The 25,350-nt window shown below is 35.6% G+C and overlaps 1 protein-coding gene across 1 annotated transcript in view; it reads left to right on the top strand.

The window, feature by feature from the left end:
- Positions 1-1,523: 1,523 nt before the first annotated feature.
- LOC122335901 (acid-sensing ion channel 2) overlaps positions 1,524-25,350 on the top strand; it is a 36,985-nt gene continuing 13,158 nt past the window's right edge. Inside the window, exons 1-4 of the mRNA XM_043233666.1 lie at positions 1,524-1,692; positions 13,244-13,371; positions 23,229-23,379; positions 25,288-25,344. Of these exons, the coding sequence (XP_043089601.1) occupies positions 1,569-1,692; positions 13,244-13,371; positions 23,229-23,379; positions 25,288-25,344 (460 nt within the window). The 5' untranslated portion in view covers positions 1,524-1,568. The remainder of the gene's footprint in view (positions 1,693-13,243; positions 13,372-23,228; positions 23,380-25,287; positions 25,345-25,350) is intronic.

The following is a 25,350-nucleotide window of genomic DNA, read 5'->3' as shown; positions in this document are numbered from 1 at the left end:
CTAAAACCCCATATATGACTGTCAGTCTGATGAACAACAATTATAACTGAATGATGTTAAAGACATGGTTCATCTAAAAATTCACCATGTTCTTCCAAACCTGTAGAGTTTCTTTGTTCTGCGGAACACAAAAGGATAATCTACTGGCAGCTCTTTTCTGGCAATTTTAATGCATGGGGACTCAGGCTTTCAAGCTTCCAAAAGGACTAAAAAGCAGCATTAAAGCAGTATGAAAGTCCACATGACTTGTGCTTTCCAAGTCTTCTGAAGCCATGTGAATGCTTTGTGTGAGTAATAGACTTTAAATAGATGAAAATGTTCCACTTTTTTAGAATTCACTTCCAACTTCACCTAGTTCTCCTTTTAAAAATTCATGAGAGTCCATGAGAGAAGTATTGATGCCCAATTTGTAAAAATTTCCCTTTGAATTTGATCTTTCCAATAAATCAAAAACTGTATGATTTGTTATTTGTGATGACTCAGATTCATCCGGTTTCAGAGGAGAATGAGATCAGTCAGTAATGACTTCCTCCCACAAAGCTATCATCACATGACGTTTTAGAAGAATATATTAGAAGACCATTTTTATAATACATTTATTTTGCTTTTGCATTGTTTTGAAACAAGCATTCAGCATATTCTTCAAAATGTCTTCTTTTGTCTTCCACAGAAGAAAGACATACAATATGAGAGTGAGTGCAAGGCATATGTGACATATGTGTCATTTTCTGATAATCCAGCCAATTTTTTTTTTTTTTTCATTGAAAGTAAACACATGCTAAATACAGAATTAATAGCAGCCTATAAGGCCTATGGAAAGGCCACTGTCTCAAAGCCTATATTTCAATAAACAACTGTCAGACTTTTTCAAAAGTAAACATTTAAGGTCTTGGCTACAAAAATATATATATATATATATATATATATATATATATATATATATATATATATATATATATATATATATGTATAATTATATATGTATAATTATCAACCCTTGTCACAACCAGCTCCAATATTTTAATTATAGTTATGTGTAACATGTCAACACTTGTTATGACCGGTTACAGAAATAAGGATACTGAGTTATTTTTTGGCATTTGTGCAAGGAATAAGCAAGGCGGTTGAGGACAGATCATAAATATTGTAGATGATATGTAAACCATTGTTTATTTGCAGCCGTGTGCGTTATGCATTCTCTGCCAGATTTACATCAATATCTTATAACCAGAGTTCATCGACCTCTCAGGAGGACGATTCAGACAACTTCACAGCTCAATAAATAGACATTTTTTGAAACTAAATTATTTATGAAATTTAAAAATATACATGCAATAAAAAATATGAAAGCTTCACATTAGTACTTCAGACGATTTGCCTACTAAGCTTTCATTAAAAATGTATTTAACTGTATTTCATGGCATTTATACACATGCAGAGTGAATCAAAAATTTTGTCTGTGGAAATCAGAGACACATGCTACGTATAAGTGAATTTAAAAAATGTAAAAAAAGTCTAATAAATGCTCGTTCTTTTTCCAGGTGTTTACACGTTATGGGAAGTGTTACATGTTTAACGCTGCAGAAGAAGGGAAGACTTTGAGAACTACGATGAAAGGAGGCACAGGCAACGGTCTGGAGATCATGCTGGACATCCAACAAGATGAATACCTGCCTGTTTGGGGAGAAACAGGTACACACACAGTCAACCCTCATCACACAGTGTACACTTGAGCTTTCCAAGAGGTGTTCCTTGTTAAACATCTTTGCTAATTTGCAGGAGAAACTCTGATTGTCTTACAGGTGTCTGATTAGGGCAAGGTTTTGTCAGTGTTTGCAGTGAGACGTCGTCCCCAGAGACGCAGTGAATATTTGTGAGAGACACACACCTTGAAGAACAGCTGTGATGCTGTAATAGTGTAGACAAATCCAGTGGGATTCATTATCAAATAGAAGTTCTTGCATCCTGTTGCACTGATCTGATGCAGCTACACTTCTCTGAGAGAGGTACACAAAAACTTCACTTTTTTGATTACCATTGTGACACCCGTGCATAGCTTCCCTTGTAGTGTGTACACTATTTCAAAGGAGATGAAAGCATTTAGGCTTAAGAGAGCGGCATTGAGTATTCCCAGCAAAAGATTCATTAGCATTTGAAAGGTTACAAGTTTAGCTGAGGCTGAATTCAAATTTATTCCAAGAAATATCGACATACTTTTCACAACAATGAACAAAGGAATCAGAGCGTGATGACTATACATTTCATCAGCTGTTTTGGGAGACTGGCCTTTAAAGCAATGGCACGAATTGTACCTCAGCTTTATTACTGCTTCAGGGCTGACGCTTAAATCCTTTAGATTTACGCTTTCCTCACCTTCACATAACTGTGAAGGATATGGACAATTCTTTCTAAAATTCCTATGTACCGTAGATCCAGTATATGACCTGTTTTATGGCCCGAAGTCCATCTGTTGTCGGTTCAGCCATTAGAGCAGTGCTGTGGGGCAAATGCCTTTGGGGAGATTTCGTAAAGGTGAATGCTGAGGTCTCATTCTCTTCCTTGCATTCAAATGTAATGCTATGATGAGGCAAGCAAATTTGCACATGTGCACATTTTCTTCTGTTCCTCCTCCTTTCTCTTCATATGGTGTCCAGTATTCTTGCTCTTACGTAAACACATTCTGGCATGTATCATTAAAGCACCAGATTTGAATTGTTCAGTGTATAATGACTCACACAGAGCTATTATATGGCTTCAGAAGACTCTGAATATTCCTCATTCGGAATCACTTTTATGATTCTTTTATGCAATATTTGGAGCTTGAGAGCCACTATCCTCTCATCCCACATCCATCTCCTGTTGTGCTCCATGTTGAGTAAATGAATTTCTTTTTTGGATGAACTTATCCTTTGATATTGCTCCAGCAAAGATGTTTTCAGTTTTTCTGTATTCATTTATTTGAGGATATTCGGATAAAATTTTGAAAATGATCCTTGCACAGGAAATAATAGAACAATATAGGAAAAGTTTAACTTTTCATTATTCAACTAAATCAAATATAAAGGTTTTTTTTCTTTGTTGCTGTTTGTTTCTTTATTTTACAGTTACACTCATTAGTTTCTTATTAGCATGCATATTTCTAGAACATTAGCCATTTAATAGTGCTAATTATGCACATATTAATGCCTTTTTCTAAATGACCATATTCTATATCCCTAATCCAACCATAGCTCTAGCTCTTAATTTATTGAGGAAAAAGTCATAGTCAATAGTTAACAAGTTGCTACCTGAAAAAGGCACATGAACCTGAAAGACAAAATAGAGTTGATGTTTTTCACAGGGTTTTCTTAGTGAACTTTCACAACTAATACAGTAGAAACACTAGATAGTGGTGAGTTTTTCAAGCTTCAAAGGGAGGTGTGACAATGAAAAAATAATCTAGCATCTATTGGATAGACGAAAAGTCAGCAGATCACCTGCTGTATTGTTTACTTTCTTTGGAGTCTGAATTATCAAGACCAGAAAGTCATCTGTCTGCATCCACCGCTCTACCTCTGACACTCAAGCATTTTTGGAGGGCCATGGGGAAAGAGATGGAGAAATTGGAAATGGAAGAGGTGAAGAGGAAGTGTGCGCATGCATATGTAATATAATAAATGTGCTACGTCGTGCTGAAAAATCTTGGTAAGATGACACGTCTGGAGCAGAGAAAGAGCCTGTGATAAACTTGCTATCATCTTTTTCAAATTTAAGACATTGAGAGAGATCCCTGAGCCTCACTGAATAAATGTGCAGCCAATCCGTCATTCTGTCTGCTGGTTTCCAACTCTGATGAATGCAGAGTGATGAAGAACTTATTCACTTTGAAAGAAGAAATGGGGAGATAAACAATATATTATGTAGAGCAAGATTCGGTGTGCTTGAACGGGAATATTTATGTGTTTATTGTTTTTTTGGAAGCTGTGGTGAAGCTCAGCAGTACTATAAATTCAGTCGAAAGATCACTACTTTACTTTTTCGATTCAATGCATTTTGCGTTCCTCTTTCTCATTTCACTTCTCTTTTGTCTTCTTGTCTTTGCATTACTCTCCTAAATTTGCTAATTATAATAAATAAACTCACTTTCACTATCTCTCCTTGTAATAGATAAAAATTAAAGTTAGCACGAACCGGACGTTTGCGGACGATTTTACTTCTGTATTGTAACGTACTTCAGAGACAAACAAAATATTGAATGAGGAAAATAGAGGGCTCTGCTTGTTTTTCCTACATCAAATTAATTAGATATAGTGAAGTAGGCGTTTTGTTCAGAATTGAACACTGACAGTTAATGATGTCATGCTCATGCCCAAGCCGTCAAACTGATGTCATCAGAGATGACCCATTGTTTTAGAGGGGAGGAGCATTTTCAGAGTTATGAGTAATATAGTAATGTGCACTAACAAAATATAGTCAATTTTAGTCTAGTCAATATAAACTAACTATTTATCTATGGGATGAAAGATCTAAAATTGTATCACTGTAAGATTAAACTTTTCAAAATAAATACAGAGAAAGAGAGGCTTTGTATGCGTACACATTGAGACTGACCGTGGTTTAAAATGTTTGTTTACCTGCACATCTCTGGATGTTATGTTTTTTTTTTCAGATGATGTTATTGATTCAGCAAACACAGTGCCTTAAAAATGTTTCAACTTTATCAAAAGACCTTTTCATGTTTATCTCCATGTTGCTTTCTTCCTTTTATATGAATTCTTTGTGCTGTTTACGCTTTTTTCTTTTTTTTTATCCCTGCGTGAAGCATGTGTTTTATTAAATTTCAATTTTTAATTATATTTATTATGGACTTTGGTGGAAAATGCTGACAAAATTTGTACATATGCAATATAAAATCACCCGGAAACGTTGCAACACAGAGACACTGTGGTAAACATTTTGTAATACTGCATAGAAAAAAATACTTTAATGACTATGTTCATTTTAAACTATTAGGCTTAGTTCAGAAAAGTTCATTTTACACTGTTAAAATTTGTGAAAGCATGTTGAGAAAACATATGCATAATTAGTAATCAACGATCCCGTTATGTTTTGATGTAAAATGTGTTTGGGGTAATGAATTCCTCTGTTGCTGTAAATTTACATTTTGTTTTTTTTTATTTATTTAAATTCAGAACATTCTAACATTCAGAACACTCCAAATTTAACATCTTGTGAGGCTCAGATTCTCTCAATTCATTTGAAACTCCAAAATTTGCTCAACCCTGGTGTGTGTGTGTGTGTGTGTGTGTGTGTTTTAAAAGGTGAATGCCTCCCTGCTACAATATGTAATATATAGTTGGACTAAGTTAGGGAGGAGACCACTAAATCTCTCTTCACTCTCTTTCTGTCCTTCATGCCTGCACTCTCATCTCGCTTCCTGATCAAAGCCGGATATTTATGCATTCTGCTCAGCAGCATGTGTTGTTTTTCCACTTTGTAGCTGTGGAAATGCCGGCAGGTTTTGGCTGGTGATCACTAAGTCTGGAATCAACAGCCTCAATCTGTAAAGATATTAAATTTCACATGGCAAATATTTGATTGATTTCTTTCCGTTTCTAAACTTTAATTAAACCAACTTGCTTAATTATTGTGCTAAGGACTCCAAATTGGAGTCAACAGTCATTTTTAACCAATGATTGTTTGGTTGCTTGCAAATATGTGAATCACAACAACATTGCAACATGGTTTAAAATGATAACACTTTGTGTCTTGTCAGAAGAGGCAAAGGAAAAATCAGTTAAAGTCTATACAACTGAAATAGATAAGCTCGGCGAGATCGCTCGATGAGAGACTCTCCAAATAGGTGTTGTTGACTTTCCTTCACATGCACTCTCTCATTCTATACCTCATTCCAAATAACCCCCTCATAATGACCCATCTTTCATCTGTAATATCTAAAGTGTCAGGTGGAAGAGAAAAGATGCAAAGAGACGGACTTCAAAAGCATTGGCATGGTTTTGAGTTGAAGAGAGTCCTTCTCATCTGTCTGCTAAGAGCATCAGTCTGAAGACTGATTGAATCTTACAGACTCGTCTTAACACACACATACAAAAATAAATAACTATGGCAATGTGAATGCATTTATGCTGGGTTATTCAATTAAAGGATTATCCCATCCAAATATGAAGCTTGTCTCATATAGTGGGCTGTTCAATCTACTGCTACCAAATTGCTGAGCCAGTAGGAGCACTTATTTCTCCTTAAAGTATACATAAAAAAATGTGTAAACTCCTTATAGACTGCAAATAGTGTTTTGTTTTTTTGGTGTTTTTTTATACTTTTCACATACATACTTTTCTTCATGTTTATACACATTAATCACACTACACTTGAGCTCAGCATATTATCATATGTGTATATATATATATATATATATATATATATATATATATCATTATTTGAGATTTGCAATACTCTGTTATTTTCTGCATACCTGGAAAGAACACTGGAGACTTCAGCTTGACTATGAAACGGCTCATGTAAGTGTATTTTATGAGCTGAACTTGAGAACTGGTGTAGAATGATATTTATAAATTATTCATGATGATGTGGTGAACAAGATCAAGAGATTCACTGAAAACATTACATTCAAAAGAGAGTGTAACAATTTTGGTTGTGTTACAGCTTCAGATGGTTTGTTTTTGGTCTGTTTTGCACGTAATTAAGTTGTTTCAGAGGACTTGAATTACAGCCATATATTCCTTTAAAATTTCCAGCAAAGGTGTGAAAATAACATACTGCGTTTTAGGAGCAAAGTTGGCAATAAAACAAAATAAGAATTTCACGAGTAATTATAGGTATTCATTAATTATAGGGTGACATTGCAGAGGTGAATTCAGTTGTTTTTTTCTTTTTTTTTGTTTCTTTTTTTTGTTTATTTTTGGGAGGTCAGTTAATTTTGCTGTTGACTCAAGGATTTATTTAGTTTTTTTATTTTTTTTTTTGACTGTGAGAGGTTGTGGTTTTAGATGTTTTTTGGCTGACTTTTCTTTATAGCCATAAGAAAATTGCAACTGTCCATCAGGATATGTATATCACTAACAGGAGACATTTGGTTGTATTTTATTTAGTGATTTTACGGAACAGAGCGCAAGCTGCAGATGAGCGATAGAGAAGTTGAGCTTCTGTGACACCTGAACTACTCTCTGATAATTGGTGACCTCTGATTTACAAATCCCAGGACTTTGCACTTCTCTGTCAAATTATATAACACAACTAATATATTTGTCTTCTGCATGCCTTTCTAAGACAAAGGTTTATTGTAAATCCACACAGATCTAGTCTGAACTACTGTTCAAGAGTTTGTAGTACTTACTGCTATGAGTAAGCCTTACTTAAAATATTTGGTACCACAAAACCAATGACATTAATTCACTAGTAGAAGGCAGCAGTGTGCTAATGTGCAATAAAACAACAAAAGAAGAAATAATAGAGGTTAGCGCATGCGGACAAGCAATGTTTGGGTTATGAAGAAGAAGAATGTTTTGAATTTGTGCACGACACTGAGTTTACTGAAACTGGGAAGAAGGAGAGCGACTGCTTGCAGTTTACCACTGGATAAAGAACAATCACTTCTGCACAATAATAATAAGGTACGTTTAAAATTGTGAGTGTGTGTGTGTATCTTTCTGTGTGCTACTAACGTGTCTATTGGCTAATGAAAGGCTTTTGACGGTCTCAATTTGAACACTTTGTAGCTAACTTAACTGTTACAAAATAGCATAGAAATTCCAAGGTATAACTCAAGAACATGCCAAAAGTCGCTATGATTAGCTTTCAGCAGGTTTTAAAGTCAATATTTACTCACAGAGTTAATTGTTTAGGCCTACACAGTAATCTTTTGCAGTGTTCCTGCTAAAATTTTATACCAATCTGATGCTTCGATCACTTTTTGGGTTAAAGTTATTTTTCAGTGTAAAAATTTATTATCCATTCTATTTTTAATACATAACAGTCATGTACATTTTGTGACACATTTAAGGTTTAAATTTAATGAGCTTTTTGTCTTTGATTAATTAGAAACAAGTAAACAAGTCGATAGTAAAAAAGATTTTATAATTTCATCCATTTACATCTGGCTTCAGCATCTGTAACTCTTGAGCTGCAGTGCTCAGACTTTTATACAAAGCACCCACATTTCTCACTAAAAAAGGCATCATTTCAAACCTCTGTAAGAATATCACAGCCCTTATAAATTGATGTTAAATACATGGAGTGCTCCTGTAACACATGCTGGGCTGAGTTGTAACAGTCAGACAAAAGTAGCAAAAACAGCAGCCTGCTCATAAAATTTGCTTCAATAGCTGTTTTTTTTTTTATCTAAAAGAATAATACAAAACAACTAAAACAACTCGAATGTACTATGAATGACCACAGAACTTTTTCAGTTCTGTGCAAGGGAATGATAAATTGTGTTGCAACTTACCTCACCCCTGCCAGCCAGTGTTTAGTTATTTATAATGTTATTTACAATGTTTAGTTAGATGTATTTGCATAACGGTTTGAAATTAGAATTTAAAAAAACGCATGACATTTTGCCTGAGAATCTAGAATTAATTCTAATCCACATTATATGATTTAATCTGCAACGGTTTAAGTACTAAGCAAAATATACTTTTGGTAAAAAAAAAAAAACATCAAAATTCCATCAAAATCATTTTTTTTAATAAAATCTGCATATATCTTGACAATCACTTATATAAGATAAAACAGGAAATGGCTAAATAATGACATTTCCACAGGATTCCTAGCTTATCCCTGATATTGTGCCATTACAACCATCACCATGTTACAATCTCCCCTGCCATATCTTAACACAGAGCTCCAAATTTCAAGTTTGGGTGAACTAATGAAATGGCAGTGCAGGTGTAGATAACACTGAAAACGAATCAGTCTCATTTCCCTTCTAATACTGTTATTGTTATGCTGTTTTATTCTAATGTTGACGTAGTCTGAGCACTAGTGTCTCTTGGGATTCTGTCACTGAAGATGAAGTATTTCTCCAAATCTTCTCTGCCTTAACCCTGTGTCTTCTGCCATCGTATTGCAAAGAACTGTCACGGATCTGCCAGGCTCTGTCGCTACCCAATCACAGCGCACACACTCACCTGAGTACTAATCAGCTCCACCTGCATCACATTACCCCTGCAATCAGCCACCGCATTAAAGGTGTGTTCAGCCTTGAAGCAGTGCTGCAGCAACCGACCGGTGTATGACGTCAAAGTACGGTGAGAGGGATTATAACGAGCATATGGACCCATCAGCTGTCAGACGCTCTTGCAGAACTTTGATGTCACACGCCGATCGGTCACTGCAGCGCCGCTTCAAGTTGAACGTACCTGCTGTCGAGCGTATCGCAGCACTCAGCGTCCGGTCTTGTTCCTACAAAGTGGACTCGGCTACTCTTCTTTAAGGGTTTGCTACTTTACCTACTTGTTATTCTTCCCTCTGTGCTTGTATCTTGCCTGTCTCTTGTGCTCCTCCTTTAGATCAGATGATCATCTGTTGTGTGCACGCATCCTGGAACACTTAATGTGATGCTTGAGATAGAAAAAAAAAAAAACTCTTGACAACTTGTACTGCTACCTACACTGTTTACAAGTGTTTCCCCAAATCCGATTGTTTTTGCTTTGTTTCATAATGTCTGTTATACAAGTTAAAACTGTATTGAAAATCATTACCTTCAGCTTTGAACTGTCACTGCGTCAAATTTATTTGAAATTGTGTGTGTTATAAGGAACATTTGTTATCATTCCTTTTTGTAATGTATGTTTAAATCACTTAGTTTACTGAAGTAACGCTTGCTTGCTTTTAGGAAGTAAATTAGACTGACTTTTAATGTTACATGAGTACATGTGTAAGCTCATGACACTAAATGAATCATTGTTAGTTGTTTTGAGTAAGGTTAACTAATTAGATTTTCCTGTGCGAGGACAAATTAAATGGGCATTTATAATGTTACGAAGAATATGTTTCAAATAATAAACATGAATCAGCCAGTATGGAAAATAAAAGTATAGCTTCTAAAAGATAAAGCTATTAAAATTATTTTCTTTGATGACATTAATTCTTAGTACGTTGGTATTAAGTGGCTATTATGAAGAAATGATTGCACACATTGGCTGGCAGATATATATATATATATATATATATATAGAGAGAGAGAGAGAGAGAGAGAGAGCCTATGGCACTGTCCACTAGAAGCCAAGGACTGCTGTGATTAACAAATATGCATTAGAGTAAACAGAGATATACATCTAATCAACACTGCAATTAAATTGCCATTTATGCTATAAATAAATGTTAAAATGTGACATTAAATAATAAAAAGTGCCAATTGTGTTTACTACTTGCATTAAATGTGGAATGTGCTGTTTACGCTTTCACATCTACAACAGCAGCAAGTGTCTGAGCCGCCTGTATTTTTTCCTGTTTGTGTTTCTCTCTTCATTCTGTTTCGTTATACTCTGAGGCTTTAATTTGGAGTGACAGATTTTTATCTGGAGCAAACAATGAATTAGCATGACAATACTTTCAACATACAAATAAGAAATTATTCACCAACCTCTCACCAACCCAACAACAAACATTCAAATCTCATCATTAACCTGCAGGCGCACATGACGGCACATTCTTTCTTACATCTTACACACACACACACACACACACCTCATTACTGAGATTCTGATAGCGCTGATAGCAACTGTAGTGAGAAATGGTGAAAAACTGAAGCCTTCTTCACAATCAAATGCAATCTGTAATGAATAGTTCTCTTCCCCAGGTTTACAAAGAGCTTAATCTGATGTCATTGACTGTTCAGGAAGAGAAATGGATGATTCTGATTCTGATTCTCATCTGCTTAATGGCTTTGGTTTCTTAATGAGTCTGTTGATGAGCGTTTTAGTGCTTTGGAGGAAACACAAACACAAATATAATATTCCTGATAATCTCCTGTTGTAAACTTCTGTCTGATATTGTCGCACATGTAAAATATCCCACCCATAAAAACCCTCTGGATAATAATATGCATTTTAACGAATCTCACAAGAAAGCATCACAAACACAATGTGCATTTTATTTCAAAACAAGTTTATATAACAAACCAAATTATTTCATTTGTTGTTCCAGACTCTTAAGGTGTGATCACATTTACCGTTGTTTGCGATTTGTCACAGACAAAATCTAATCACTTTTGATAGGAATCCACTTGTGAGGGCCGTTTGATTTGAAAGTGATTTCTATGTGAGCTGTGCTTCATACATCGCTACATAACTGACAATAGAAAATAGATTTTTTTGCTTACAGCATTTTGCTAATATGCTTAAATGGTGATTAAGGAATGACTTATAAGCAATTAGACTGCACTATATTTGTCTTGATTTTAGTTCAACCGATAAGAAAAATACAGTAATTTAGTCTGGTTATTGGTTTTGAAGTGTTTCTTAGCAATCTTTCTTTCGGTGCTGGAAGGGTCTTTCTTTTATCACATTTAAGGACACAAGAACACAACTGAGCTAAAAATAATTTCTTATGTCATTGCACATTGCATGCACTAGCAGAGCCGGAAATCCTGTCACAGTATTTTAGCATAGCATTCCTTCCAGGAATGGAACATCATGAAAGTTTTATTTCATTTCATTTTATTCAAGTGAACCAGTTCTTTATTCACAGCGCTAGTCACTGGTGACCTTTTAGTTTTATTTTACTTACATTTGGTCTTTTTTGCCAGTTAAATAAATATAGTTGTTGTCAGTAAATTGGAATATAGGGGAATGATATGAAGAAATACTGCATCTTTTTTGGCAACATACTTTACATATACTCTTGTCTGAAAACTTGAGTTCACTTCACTCTTTGAAAGGTTTTGAGCTTTTAACAGTCTTCTGGAAACTAACACCCTTCACATTTGACAAGCTACACTTTGGTGCATTTGATTTGGGATATGTGAACACACACACACAGCAGAAAGTATTGACTGGTCCCAGTGTGTGTGAGGCTGCTTGCAACTGCTGTCATGATGTGTTTCCATCAGTGCTTTGGCCCCTGGAGTGTGAGTTGAAGGTGGGGGGTCTTTGTGGCTGTGCTCTCCTGTTATAGATGGCTGTTAAGATGCCTGTGAGCCTGCAGGGGTCCTGATGACTGAATGAGGCCTCTCTCCTCACCAGGCCTTTGAGAACAGTTGAGAAAATTAACACATCTCTCTCGCAACCAATATCACAGGCTAGCGAGGCACGGCTAATCAAACAAAATGACAGATATTAAATGCGTGTGTCTCCGGTGAGTCACGGCAATGCATTTGAGAGAAAGAAAAACAGGAAGGTTGTGAAATAGGTCTGATTTCCTGAAGCCCTTTCCTTTATGTGGGTTTTTTTTTTTCACATTTATGGTATAGTGTTGAATTGAGGTTAATGGTATAAAGGTGGTACATTTTCACAAATAATCAGAGTAACTGGCACATGGCTATACGTATCCAAAAACAGATCATAAATCACATCACATAAATTCAACCTGGTCTCATGAAATATGTACCTCGGTGCCCTTTTTGTGCAGCAAAGCATCATATTCATTCATTTCTTCTGAAGGATTGTGTGACACTGAAGATTGTAATGATGTTGAAAATCCAGCTTTACTATCACAGGAGGATATTACATTTTATAATATATTAAAGTTTAAAACTGTTATTTTTAACTATAATAAATTTTTTACAGTATTATAGGTTTTACTGCATTTAATCAAATAGATGCAGACTTGGTGGGCGTAAGAGACTTCTTTCAAAAACTCTTTTAAGACTTTAAAGTCTTAAAAGCACAATATTTTTTTATTTATTGTTACTGGTAAAATAATTCAACATAATCGAGCAGTTTAGTATCTGCAATATAATGCTGCATTCTATTTCATTTGGAAAGTCTGACTTTTCAAGTTCTTGCGAAAATGTACTTAAAGTTCTTGAACTTGGCAACACAGTTATGTTGTGTTCAGCATTACAACAAGGTGTGTTGGGTGTGTGCATCAAACTTATGAATCTGGTGGAAATAAAGTAAAGCTCCTCACCAGCTGAATCAGCTTTGGTGGTCTTTTTTTTCAAGAATTAAAGCATTAAAGATGCTAATGTCTTAATTCAAGGCTACTTCCGCTTAACTCCTCCATTGTACTCTGTTGAAGCAAAACTAATCTTTTTTTCTCTCTCTCTCCTTCTCTGCTTTAGAAGAGACAGCATTTGAGGCAGGAGTGAGGGTGCAGGTCCACAGTCAGGCGGAGCCTCCTTTTGTACATGAGCTGGGCTTTGGAGTCGCCCCAGGCTTTCAGACCTTCGTTGCTACCCAGGAGCAAAGAGTGAGTGAGCCTTGACCTTCATCGTTTGTCCTCAGCCTAAATATTTTGGTCTCTCAAGCCTTATTTACACCTGGTATTAACGTGCATCCAAAACTGATTACATGTAATCAGATTCCGAAAATTAAGCACTTGTAATTAGATTAAATTACATATTAAAATATTTGTAATCAGACTTCAGTTACTTTTTATGGATAACATGATCGCATACTAATTACACAATAGCAATAAATTAATCATAATTTTCTAATTCTCACTAATTCCTCTTTTTCATCTTTTAAATTTCCCTTTCTAAAATAGCCTACAGTTTATATACACCGAGAAAGTCTTCCAGTTTTGTTGACATTAACACAAAGACCAGTCACAAGTCAGGTGGCCACACAGCATTCGACCACTTTGTTTACAAAAAATAATTTCAGATTTAAGAAGGTTTTTAACATTAATATTGCATAAAACAAATTATTTTAAATAAATTGTCATTTAAAATCCCCCTGCGATTTCAAAATAAAGATTCTAATAATCGATAATAATCTGAAATGGATTACTTTACTAACTACAATTTGTGTCATTTAATTTGGCATCAGTAACGGATTACAGTTTTCAAGTAATCTACCCAGCTCTGCGTGCATCTAAGGTGATCCTACCACAAGAGTAATAGCAGTGCTCAAATCACATTTGATAGTCAGAAACTGATGCCACCACACCTCACTGGTAGTGCCAATACTAATGCATCGTGACTCATCCCACACACCAGCTCCAAACACACCACCAAAACCAAAGCACCCAGGTTAGTAAATGGGGCTTATTTAATTCATACTCATGTGTTCATGCTCCTCATTGCTCCACATTTCTATTCCGTTTCATGTGCAATGTTTATATTTCGTCAACCTCCTCAGACTGTTTAATCTTAAAAGACCATTGCATGCTTTGTGTGCCCATATGTGTGTGTGAGACAGGTGAGAGTGTAAGCATTCCTTTTTTTTTTAAACCCATTCACTTAATTATTGGCTGCTTTCTAAGTACTCTGTTTATTTTTAGTCTTTCTATTGTCCACTTGCATTCCACTTGTCTTTGTTGTCCCTGTGCTTTGTTGCTCAAGCCGTGACCTTGCCAACAACCTGACTGCCATTTGTTTGCAATCGCTCTCACTGACAACAAGCATAGCATTGTGTTTTTGTGAGAAAAGAGTGGTTTCATCTTTAATAATTAGTTTGGTGCTAATTCAAAACGTGTGTTTTTGTGAAGAGTCATCTACTCCATCTATAAAAAGTGATTTAATGATGCATTTTGTCATATAGCATGTAGTTTGTTGATGCAAACAGCGATAATTAGACAATGAACTATACTGCCGAGACAACAGGACAAACAGTCCTTGTACGCAGTGGCGGTTCTAGACCCTGTTCTAGACCCCCCCTATAATAATTTCTCTGAATGATCAGGCCAGGGCTACTTCATCAAGTTCCAAGGTGTATCATCACTCTTTATAGATCTCCATGTGGTACCTTACTCGTGCTGTAATAGAGCATTAATGTGCGCATGCATTTGAATGAAGCACTCACTGGTCTCATTAAAGTGCGTTTCAATGGCATGAGTTTCTATTTAGTTAATACGCACCTTCCCCACACCACTAAACCTAGCCATTGCATCTCATATGCACGCAAAAGTCAGTTTCTGCGTATAAATAGCACAACAAATAGAAAATCGTGCTGTTCAAACACACTTCCATGCATTTCTTATCTTAGGCTGATAATGTTAATCAAGCAAAAAACAAAACAAAAAAAACTTGAGAAACACTCAGTAACTTCTGTAACTTTCATAGGTAATTGTAATACAGTTTTCATAAGCACCGTAAAATACTGTTTATGTAGGTAATCTTTGTGGTTGTATCTAATGGTCTCTCTGAGGGCTAAGCCCCCCTAAAGATGAAATCTTAGAACCGCTCCTGCTTGCTCAGCTGAAGAAGCAGAAAATGTCAAAACATGACAAAACATGAGTGAAATACTGGTACACCTTACACATTTGATGAAAGCCTGCGTAATGATGCCTGCGTCGTTTCTTTTTTGTTGGACAGATAAGGAACTACAAGTTTAATTGCCGCTTCCTTGTTAATTGCCCTCACGGATGATTACAGGTTTTGTTTGATTATGCTAATTGTTGTGTTTAGGTGTCTGTTACACTGAAATACAGGCTAATGACAGTGCGCTAGTGACCTCAGCCCTCTATAGCTGTGGTGTGTAATTACGTTTATGAACATTAGGACTGTTTGGCAAGCCTTCGGTGGTGTATGTTTTTATTCCAAGTCATAGCAGTTCAATAATATGCCAAATAATATACTAAAATCACTGGCACAAATAAACAAATTTTTTTTTATTGTTTTTGTTGACTCAAAAGCGTCTGTCTGGTCTGGGCAACCTGTATAAACTCTTGTGGATGATACATATGCAGCTGTGGTGTTTCTGTCACAGTGTCTGCAGCCTTCGCCCTCCATGCTGTTATCTGAGAGTGTAAGGCTGCTGTTCACTTATCTGCTGTAGTGTCCAGGTTAGGCAGGGTATCAAAATCTCTCCCTGGGCTATCTGTCAGGGTCTCCTGCTCTCTTACCTTGTGTTATCCGCTCTCTCTCTCTCTCTCCCTCTCCCTCTCTCTCTCTCTCTCTTTCACAATGTCTCTCTCAATCTCTCTCCCTCTTTCTCAATTTTTGACACTTTTTATCTTTCTGCAGCATGTTTTAGATTATTGCTTTTCATTCAGGAAAACTATTTAGTTGTGCAATATATTTTGCTGTAATAGTTTTAGATTTATTGTAAGGCAACACACCTCCAATACATTTTTTCTTGCATTAGTCAATTTAACTAAATGTGCAGTGTGCATCTGCTGCTCTATCAAGGCAAAAGTCGCTTAAACCATTCATATTTGACTCAGAACTTTGTGTTGTACAGTTTTGTTGCTGCTGCTTTTCTCTTCCATTAAATAATGAGAAATATAAATCACTTTCATAAAGGTATTCATAGTTTATTATTACTTTTTGTAAACAATATACATGGTAGCAATGAGCATTTTGTTCTTATTAATAGTTTATCTTTTTAATTGTTTTTTTAATTTTAATTACTTTAATTACTTAATTGCTGTGAAATTGTATTGCTTTATGAAACATAAGTCAGTGACTTCCATAAAAACAAGTAATAACATTTTCTAATGTTACTGTCATTCCAAACCTGTATGAAATGATTTTTTGCTAACAAGTGTTACCTGTTCCAAAGTGTTACCGTATTTTTTTCCCTCATGCACTGAGCCAGAAATCTCCTCTTCAGTAGCACTTACATACACCAGACTTTAAAGTTTCATATCTTTATTTTGAGCGGTTTGTTCATGAATCATTTGCCTTATTTATTTGACATTTTATTCCTAAAAGCACGGTTTATATTTTCTGGCTGTTGAGAGTATTTTTGATTTATGGAGTGATAAAAGAGATATCCAAATTCCCGAATGTAAACAACTTCAGCTCTGATATGTCAACAAAATGAAAGAAGAATTTTGAACCTGACTTTATCCAGTGTTCAAAATTTTTTTTCTAGAAACATAGGCAAATTAGTGGAGATTTAAATAGACAATGCATCATTTATACTTAAAATCTCAAAAAACTTGTAATGCAAAACAATTGTCCTATGTACTATGATTAATGTATGTTTTTATACACCTGTCTGTCTTCTGCACGCTACTATGGTTGACATATTTGCATCGGAAAAATGTCATTGGCCAAAATAATACTTTATTTCATTCATCTCTGGTAAGGATGTAGTAGTCATAATTAGTTTCTGTAAAAAACCCATTTGAGGTGCAAACTTCTGAAAAAGAATAAAACATGGCAATACTTTACTTTTAGACATGCTGCTGTCATATTTGGTAACTAATTGGTTATTCTTTATTAGTTAGTCATAGTTAGCAAGTAGTTCTCAATGCGAATATATTTTAGTAATTACTGTAAGCTTAAGAAACTACTTTTGTCCTGCATTTTCTCTTACTTTCTGCTTAGCTAATATTGCTTTCATATTAATAGTATTAAGTTCAGTGTTAATGTAATACTAGTAGTACCTATTGCTTCCTGCATGGTTATTTGTTAACAAACAAACCATTATCCGGCAGTGTTTCTCAACTGGTGGGTAGCGAAGTACAGCCAAAGAAAAGGCATCAACAAAAACAAAATGTAATTTTTTTTGTGTTTTTCTAATGCAAGATTTTTATTTTAAAAGACGTGCATGAAAGCTGTTGCCATTTCTATCAGATGCAGTTTAAATCAAGTGTGCCATAGAAAAATGTACTTTCCCGATTCAGTATCGCTCAGATGAGATGTCGACAGGCTTAATGTCAGTATCATTATTCCATCATTATTTTTGTAATTTCGAAAAGTCGATTTTGACAACGAAAGTCTCTCGCCTCAGAAAAGCAAATTATCCTGCCCTTCCAGATGCTTGTGGCACCTGTTGAAGTTTTTTATTAAAGCAACTTAAACTTAAACTTGTTCAGACATTGAGTTCAGCCAAAGAGCAGCCATTGACTTTGTGTCGTATAATTAATATGTGTTAATAATAATTTAAATGCAAATAAACTTGTCATGTTTGTGTAGGACAGACATTATCATACGTATATTTACCGGTTCACAAACAATTCACGCTGACATGCGGTGAACCAAAAATATAATTATGTAACTGACACAATCAGGCACTTCATTAGGAAAATTCACTGGGTGTCAGTGGGCAGGCAAAGGAGGTAATGATGTGAAAGCAGGCATTGACGTGTTACTGTGGAGGCGTTATTGTGTTGATGCATTTATCCGTGTTAGAGTCAGAGATCAGATCCTTATTACAGCTTGGTTTCAATAATATTTTTTTCCAGCGTGTTTTAAACATTAGACATTAAAAATATCACGGTTCTGTCATAATTCTCTTAACTTTATTACCTGCGAGAGGCACTGATATGCTGCTAATGGAGTAAACTCACTTTTTAGTGCCCTTAGAGCCGCCTCCAATTTTTGGTTTAATATGCATTACCGTTGAAGCATTTGGGGTTGGTAAGATTCATTTTTTTCTAAAGAAGCCCCTTGTTAAACTACTCCTCCCGTTGAACAAATGAGGTGGCCTGACAAGATCAGAACGTCTTCCCAGAAATAATTTCTTACAAACTTGGTTTTGACAACTTGGCCGACCCACTGGGAAAAGTCTGAGTGCTCTTCATGGCCAGTTCACCGTACGTGTCAAGGACCATTTTCAACAACATATTAATTTATTGTTCTTTTTTCAGGCCTGGTTGTCCTTCAGGATGCTAAACTGTAAATCTCACTCTGTGTATACAGTATATTCTCAACAGTAAGCATAGCTTGCTGAACATTTATTGAATTCAGAAAGTATGTTGACTATTTTGTGATATATCTTTGATTAATTGATTTGCTTCCTGGATGTTTACTGAATATTTCTTTCTTTCCATCTTTCACCTTCAGATATATTGTAAAAACGGACAATAAAATCACATTATTCTTCAGAATTAAATATTATTTGTCTGGACATTTAAATTTCATCACTCTTTTATCTTACCAAACGTCAATTTGGGTCAGTGTTCTTAACCTAATCATTACATTAATTTTAGAAATTTCCATTAACAGAACAAAGAAAGCTGTGAAATTAGTATTTAAACAAAAATAAATACAATAACCGAATCTCCCTTTAGATTTCTGGAAACTGATTTGTTTTTAAATATCCTCCGACCGGGAGAGTGTATCTGCAGCTAATTATCATTAACCCTGATGTCCTAGCCAGGGGCCGTAATGTCTCTGATGTCTCTGATGCAATGTTGCAAGAAACCCATTACAAAAGACCCAGAGAGAAGGAGAAAAAGAACAAACAAGGTGAATGTGGCCAATTTCTAAAGCCATGCAATATGAATGCAGCTAGTAGGGTGAGCTGCAATGGCTTTTCAGTTGATTGAAGAGTCTTGAGTTCACAGATTGAGTCTGAATGACATTTTCCTTTCAGAAATGCCTTTTCATTCCTCTCCTGTGCTTTAGCTCAGCTGGGAGCTCTGTAAATTTAGCACTGGTTAATTAACTTTAATTTGGGCTTATAGGACCCATAAAAAAACCTAAAAACATCCAGCAGCAAGATATATTTTCCACTCCCTCCTCATCCCTCCTTCCTCCATCTGGGAGCGTCTCTAGTGATCCTCTGGCAGAATACCCCCCCAACCACACACACGCTCTGCAAGTAAATATGTTAAATAAGGTCTTCAAACTAGTTTAAAGGAGAAAACGATCATTCCCAGCGTTCAATTAGATGACTTTTGACAATATCGTGGTCTCTAAGTCACTATATGATAAATTTGCTATAGAATATCAACATTGTTTTTTGGTTTTATTGCTTAGAGCTGTGGTATGTGTTATTAATCATGTTTTAAAAAATGCAACTGCACACTCACTTAAGTGTAGACTTACTTTTATTATTAATGTTTTGGTTGGTATAGCCATCATTAGGATAAAAAAGATGAACTGAGTTTAAACCAGCTGATTTTGAAATGGTTTGTTGTTATCATTTAATCAAACATATTTGTATTGTCATGAATGTAAAATGGTTTGTGTAGTATTTTATAGTATTTTACTGCACTACCATCCTTCATATTCACGTACCTTCACCATTTTTCTTATTAAGATAAAAACATTTATTATGGCTGGAACTATCTTTGAGAACACATAATTTTTTTTTTTTTTTCTTTCTTTCATAAAATAAATAAATGAACATACAAAATAAAAAGAATAATAAATAAATATTTTCTTCATGTAGTTTGAATATGGCGAGATTTCATTTTTTTGTTGGGGATTGGGTGTTTACCTGTTTTTGATCATAAACACAGTAAAACCTCAATAATATTGAGGGGGAAAAGGCCCTCAAATGATCAGAGCTGCATAGTGACAGAAGGTGGTATATAAGGTACCTACCCTCAGAGTTAGTTGAGTGTGATCACACATAGAGCAATTATGAGCTTCACACACACTGATGCTGGAAGGGAAGGTCATTATGAAGGGCAGAACCCTGATTTACACTCTCGCTGTCTTAATCATTGATGAATAATTAATGTGAATGGAACATCAGCATTTTCTGCAACTCAATTGACTGATTGAATTAAAAATTATAGCTCACACAACCTTGTAATGTTAACAGTAAGAACTGATTGTAAAAACGATGTGTAATAATTATAGCGCTATCAGTTTAACGTATAATGCTTTCTAGTATTAGGCCATATCTTATGACTAATAGTTATATCCAAATGTATGCATAGTTATATCAAATTTTTGACAGTGAGATACTGAAAAATTTTATATTCAGTGATTTATATATACATTATATATTGACTTATATAAAACTTTTTAATAACTATTTTAATAACTAAGTAGTAGGCCTATGTATTTCTTTTTTATTGTATATTTTCATACTTTTATTTACATGTTTTTTTCCTTTGATGTTGGAATTACTGATGCAATCGCAACAAGTAATACACAGATAAAGCGTGATTTCATACAGTCTGAGAAATACTTAATTAAGCTTATTTTTCATGTAGTTCAAAGAGAGTCTATAGGCTACAACACCTCTGAAGGAACACTGCAGAAATGCAAATGAAGTTATTATAAGGCTGTTTACCAGAGAATTTGTCGTTGATTTTGTTTTAAAGATATTGTTTGTTGCGGCAGGCTTTTGTCAGCGTTTCCCCTCTGATACCCAGCGTCAGATCTGGATGCTGGGTTTATTTTTGATTCCAAGAGCAGAGGTAAGACGACAGGCCTTTTAAAGTCTTCCCATGCCAAAATAGCTTTGATTTTATCTCCACTGACAAATTTCATTTGCCTGTCAGATATCTTTTTTTCCCATCAGCAGCCGCGTGAAATCGGTTCCTCAATCTGTGCCTGATGCTCAGTGGTTTCCAGACGCAGTTGGAAAGAGATTATGTCCCTTCTTATCCCCTCCAAGTCAGCTCATTACTCACATTTGGCTCTTTCGGTCTTAAGACCACATTATCCATGATGTCTCCCGTTGAGACTAAATGAAGCTGACCTGCATGGGAGCATGGGTAATGTATGCTTGGAGAAGTGTGGATGTGGACGACCTATTGTTTTGGGGCAGATGGGCTCTTCCTCCTCTCCACCTGCCATTTCCTGTGCCGTGTCTCTTCCTCTTGTTGTTTACGATCTCTTTTGTCATTCCCTCTTAAATCCTTAATCCTGCTCCATATTTCTCTCTCCCTTGACATTAACGCCCTTCCCTCCCTGCCGCCTTCCCCATCCATCTGCTGCCAGGTTCACTGATACGAGAACCAGTTCAGGGTGTTTGCTCATGGAGGATTATGGAGTGTGATCGTGCTAGAAGTTTGTAACACAGCAAACAATCCTTCCAGCCGGTGGACTCATGCCAGCGGGATGCCTGTTGCTGCTTCTGACAAAACACGCTTCTTGTGTCTATGAAAAGTCTTTACACAAAGACCTCTGTAAAGCATCATTTTAATTATCATTTTAGGATAAATTCATACAATTGTTTATCACTCTCACGCAGAACAGAAGGGAGGGACGCTGTGCGCTTTGTGTGCCAAATTGGAACTAATTCACTTTTTCAATGATTGTGATGTGTTGTGCATAGAGTATTTTTTAGTTTTTTTTTTTTGTTTTCCTGGCTGATATTAAGGTGATTTTAGAGCTAATTATGACATGCATGGATTTAGCTTTGCACCAAATTTGGTTAAAGATGCCATTCTAGAAATATCCAGAGGATAGAGTATCTATTATCAATTTATTTAGCAAGCAAACATGTCCAGTAATACAATAGGGGGTTAGTATTGCTGTCAACCTCCCACTTAGACAGGAAGAGACTGATTGATCGAACTGATGTCAGATGAAAAGCAATGGACATTTTTGACAATTATATCTTTAATTTTTAGCTCTGTAACATATAGAATTTTAAGTGAAATAATTTCTTTTGTAAAACAAGGTCTCATTAGTCTCTTTAATTCATGTATTAACTACCAGTGAACTATATATTTGACACATTATTTATTCATCTTTGTTAATGATAGTTCATAAACATAGAATTGTTTGTTGTAGGATTATGTTAGCTCAGGTCCATTAGCTAATATTAAGTGATTTAGCTTTTGATTTTAATAACGTATTAGTACATGTACAATTAGAACTTCATTGTATAGTGTTGATATTAATTGTTTTTAATCTTAATTTTCAACTTTTGTTGTTGCTTTTTAGGCAAACTTTGACAGCTTATTTTGTTTTTGCTTGCAGTGTTGAGATATACAGAGCAAATTCATGAACATTAATTATGTAGCAATTTCTGTGAGCGATTGTACAGAAAGCAGAAAAGGTCAAAACAGGCTTAACAGGAAAATACAGTTATGCTTGTGAATATCTAGTTTATTCACTCAAACAAAAACTCCAATGCCAATCCAATTAATTTAAAACAATAGTAACTGTAATAACAAATTAGTTCTGGCTCAAAAACATTCATTGTATCTGCCCAGTGCTATTATCTTCCAGGGAAGTTTTTGTGTTCGATATGACATTAGAGGGTTAGGAAATGGACTGTGAATGCTCAGTGGGCAAGCTGTCAGAGTATGAAACTAATTGGTGTTTATTGAGATAAAATAAAAGAGATTTGCATTGACCACTGATATTGGCAAAAGCAGCATACTTCCCACCAACTCCCAAAATTTAATTAAATGAAAAAGTTTAAATACCTCTATTGCCAATGTTGTTGCAGGAGAATGTCAATCACATGCTAATCAGTCTGTCTAATGCATTATAATCTTTTCTTCTCCTTCAGCTGACATACCTTCCTCCTCCGTGGGGCGAGTGTGTGTCCAGAGCCCTGGATTCAGGCCTCTTTCAGGTGTACAGTGTGTCTGCCTGCCGTATCGAGTGTGAGACGCGCTACATCGTAGATAACTGCAACTGCAGGATGGTCTACATGCCTGGTACGTACCAACGTAAAAATGCTTGACACTTTCCATTATCTTCATTGAATTTCACTTTCAGTTTCAGAAGTTATCCTAACAAAACAAAAAATACTGATATAATTTTTTTGTATATTGTTTGTATAATTATTTATAAAAATAATACCATTAATAATAAAAGCAATCTACATAAAAGCACTTATAAACACTAAATACGATCTTTAAAGCAGTGACTATATAATAGAATAGAATAGAATAGAATAGAATAGAATAGAATAGAATAGAAAAGTGCTAGTATTAGTTGGTCACGTGCTGATGTGTCTTTAGATGTTTTTTTGAAGGTATTTAGTCTATAGACTAAAGAGGTCGTTCCACCAGCTGGGACACAGTCCAGGAACCTCATTGGGATGGATCCACAAGGAACACAAGCTCCTTACACAAGGAGCATAAGTTTGAACTAGCAAATTTAGGTACATTGGTACAGCACCAGTTGTTGCCTTGTAGGCGAAGATCCATACCGTGCATTTTACAAGTGAGGTTATTGGTAGCCAGTGTATCCTGATGAAGAGAGGAGGAACATGAGCATTTTCCAGGTCAATAAAGACCACTCTCTCTGCTGCATTCTGGATCAGATGCAGAGGCTTGATAGTACATTTGGGAAGGTATACTTAAGTTGCATATAAATCAGAACAGATTTCCACCCCTTTATTTTTGTACTCAGATGACAGACATAACGAAGTCATCACTAATAATGTCTTTGACTGAATAGTTATGATAAATAGAGTTTGTACTGTCTATCACGAAGCCAGCAGGAACCAATGTTGCCATCTTCTCTGTGTAAACCCATCTAAGGTCTTTAATTCTTGATGAACAGTCATTCATTAAGGTCACTTCTCATATTCTGGCAGAAAGCAAGTCAGCATGAGGTTGTGTGGAGCGATAACTTGATGGCTCGTGGCATCTGTGGTTTGCATTTGGCAGTAAAGCAAAAACCTGACTGAACTTGTTTAGATGAGGTCAGAGTATAGAACTGAATTAGTTTTCTGTGGGTCAAAGGTGGTTTGGAACAAGCCCAAAAACTGACAGCAAGGGCTTGTAAGTATGAACTGTGAGTGAACTTGACATATTGTATAATTTGAGAAGTGTGGAAGATCTCTGCACAAAATGGTCTTCAGAAACGTTCCATTTTAATTTCATTTCACTGATTAAAAGGTAATTTTTGGCCCATTGATAAATAGTCATCTTTAACTGTTGCTAAATGGTCTTTTTAAAGGCGCACTATATTTCCATGATTTCATAATAAGATTTCATGAACTTTTCATTGTGGCTTAGTGCCCTTTACGTCCTATTCTTAATGCCAATTTATGCTCTCTCATAATAACTGATCTTAATACTGCAGTCATTTTCATTTTCAACCGGTCTCTTTTAATGACACTATACGGTCTCCATTTTCACCTATCTGATAAAACTGCACTTTTTTTAAGGTCCCTATTAATTCTGACCCATAGGTGCCAAACTCTACCTCTTGCTACTTCAACTGACGCTCAAGACAGGACAATTATCTCATAGATGATTAGTCCTTCATTCACACAGGCGCCATGCTCTAATACTGTAATTATAGATTCATTAACTGATTGTGACTGCTTTGTGATGTACATTCAGGATACGTCTGATACATTTTGGCCAAGAGCAAGTGCAGACGTGCACAAAACTTTCTTCCATACACACGCACACACACACACACACATTCCCAGGAGTTTATTTCCTTGTTGTGCTGCTGAGTTTGGCTGGGTTAAGGCTGGGTCGGTTTTTCTCCTACTCAGAACACGTTTTCAGTGTTTCATTATTAATTTAAGAAGGCTGAATAAAGAAAAACTTTTCCTTGGCACTTACATTTTTTCTGCTTCTTTGTTTTTCTCTCATTTCTAGGTGATTCTTCGTACTGCACTCCTGAACAATATAAGGACTGTGCTGAACCTGCTCTGGGTAAGT

This window comes from Puntigrus tetrazona, unplaced genomic scaffold, assembly GCF_018831695.1.
Source record: "Puntigrus tetrazona isolate hp1 unplaced genomic scaffold, ASM1883169v1 S000000955, whole genome shotgun sequence".
Taxonomy (NCBI): Eukaryota; Metazoa; Chordata; class Actinopteri; order Cypriniformes; family Cyprinidae; genus Puntigrus; species Puntigrus tetrazona.
The sequence above is the reverse complement of the archived record's forward strand: the minus strand, read 5'-3'. Positions and strand labels throughout refer to the sequence as shown.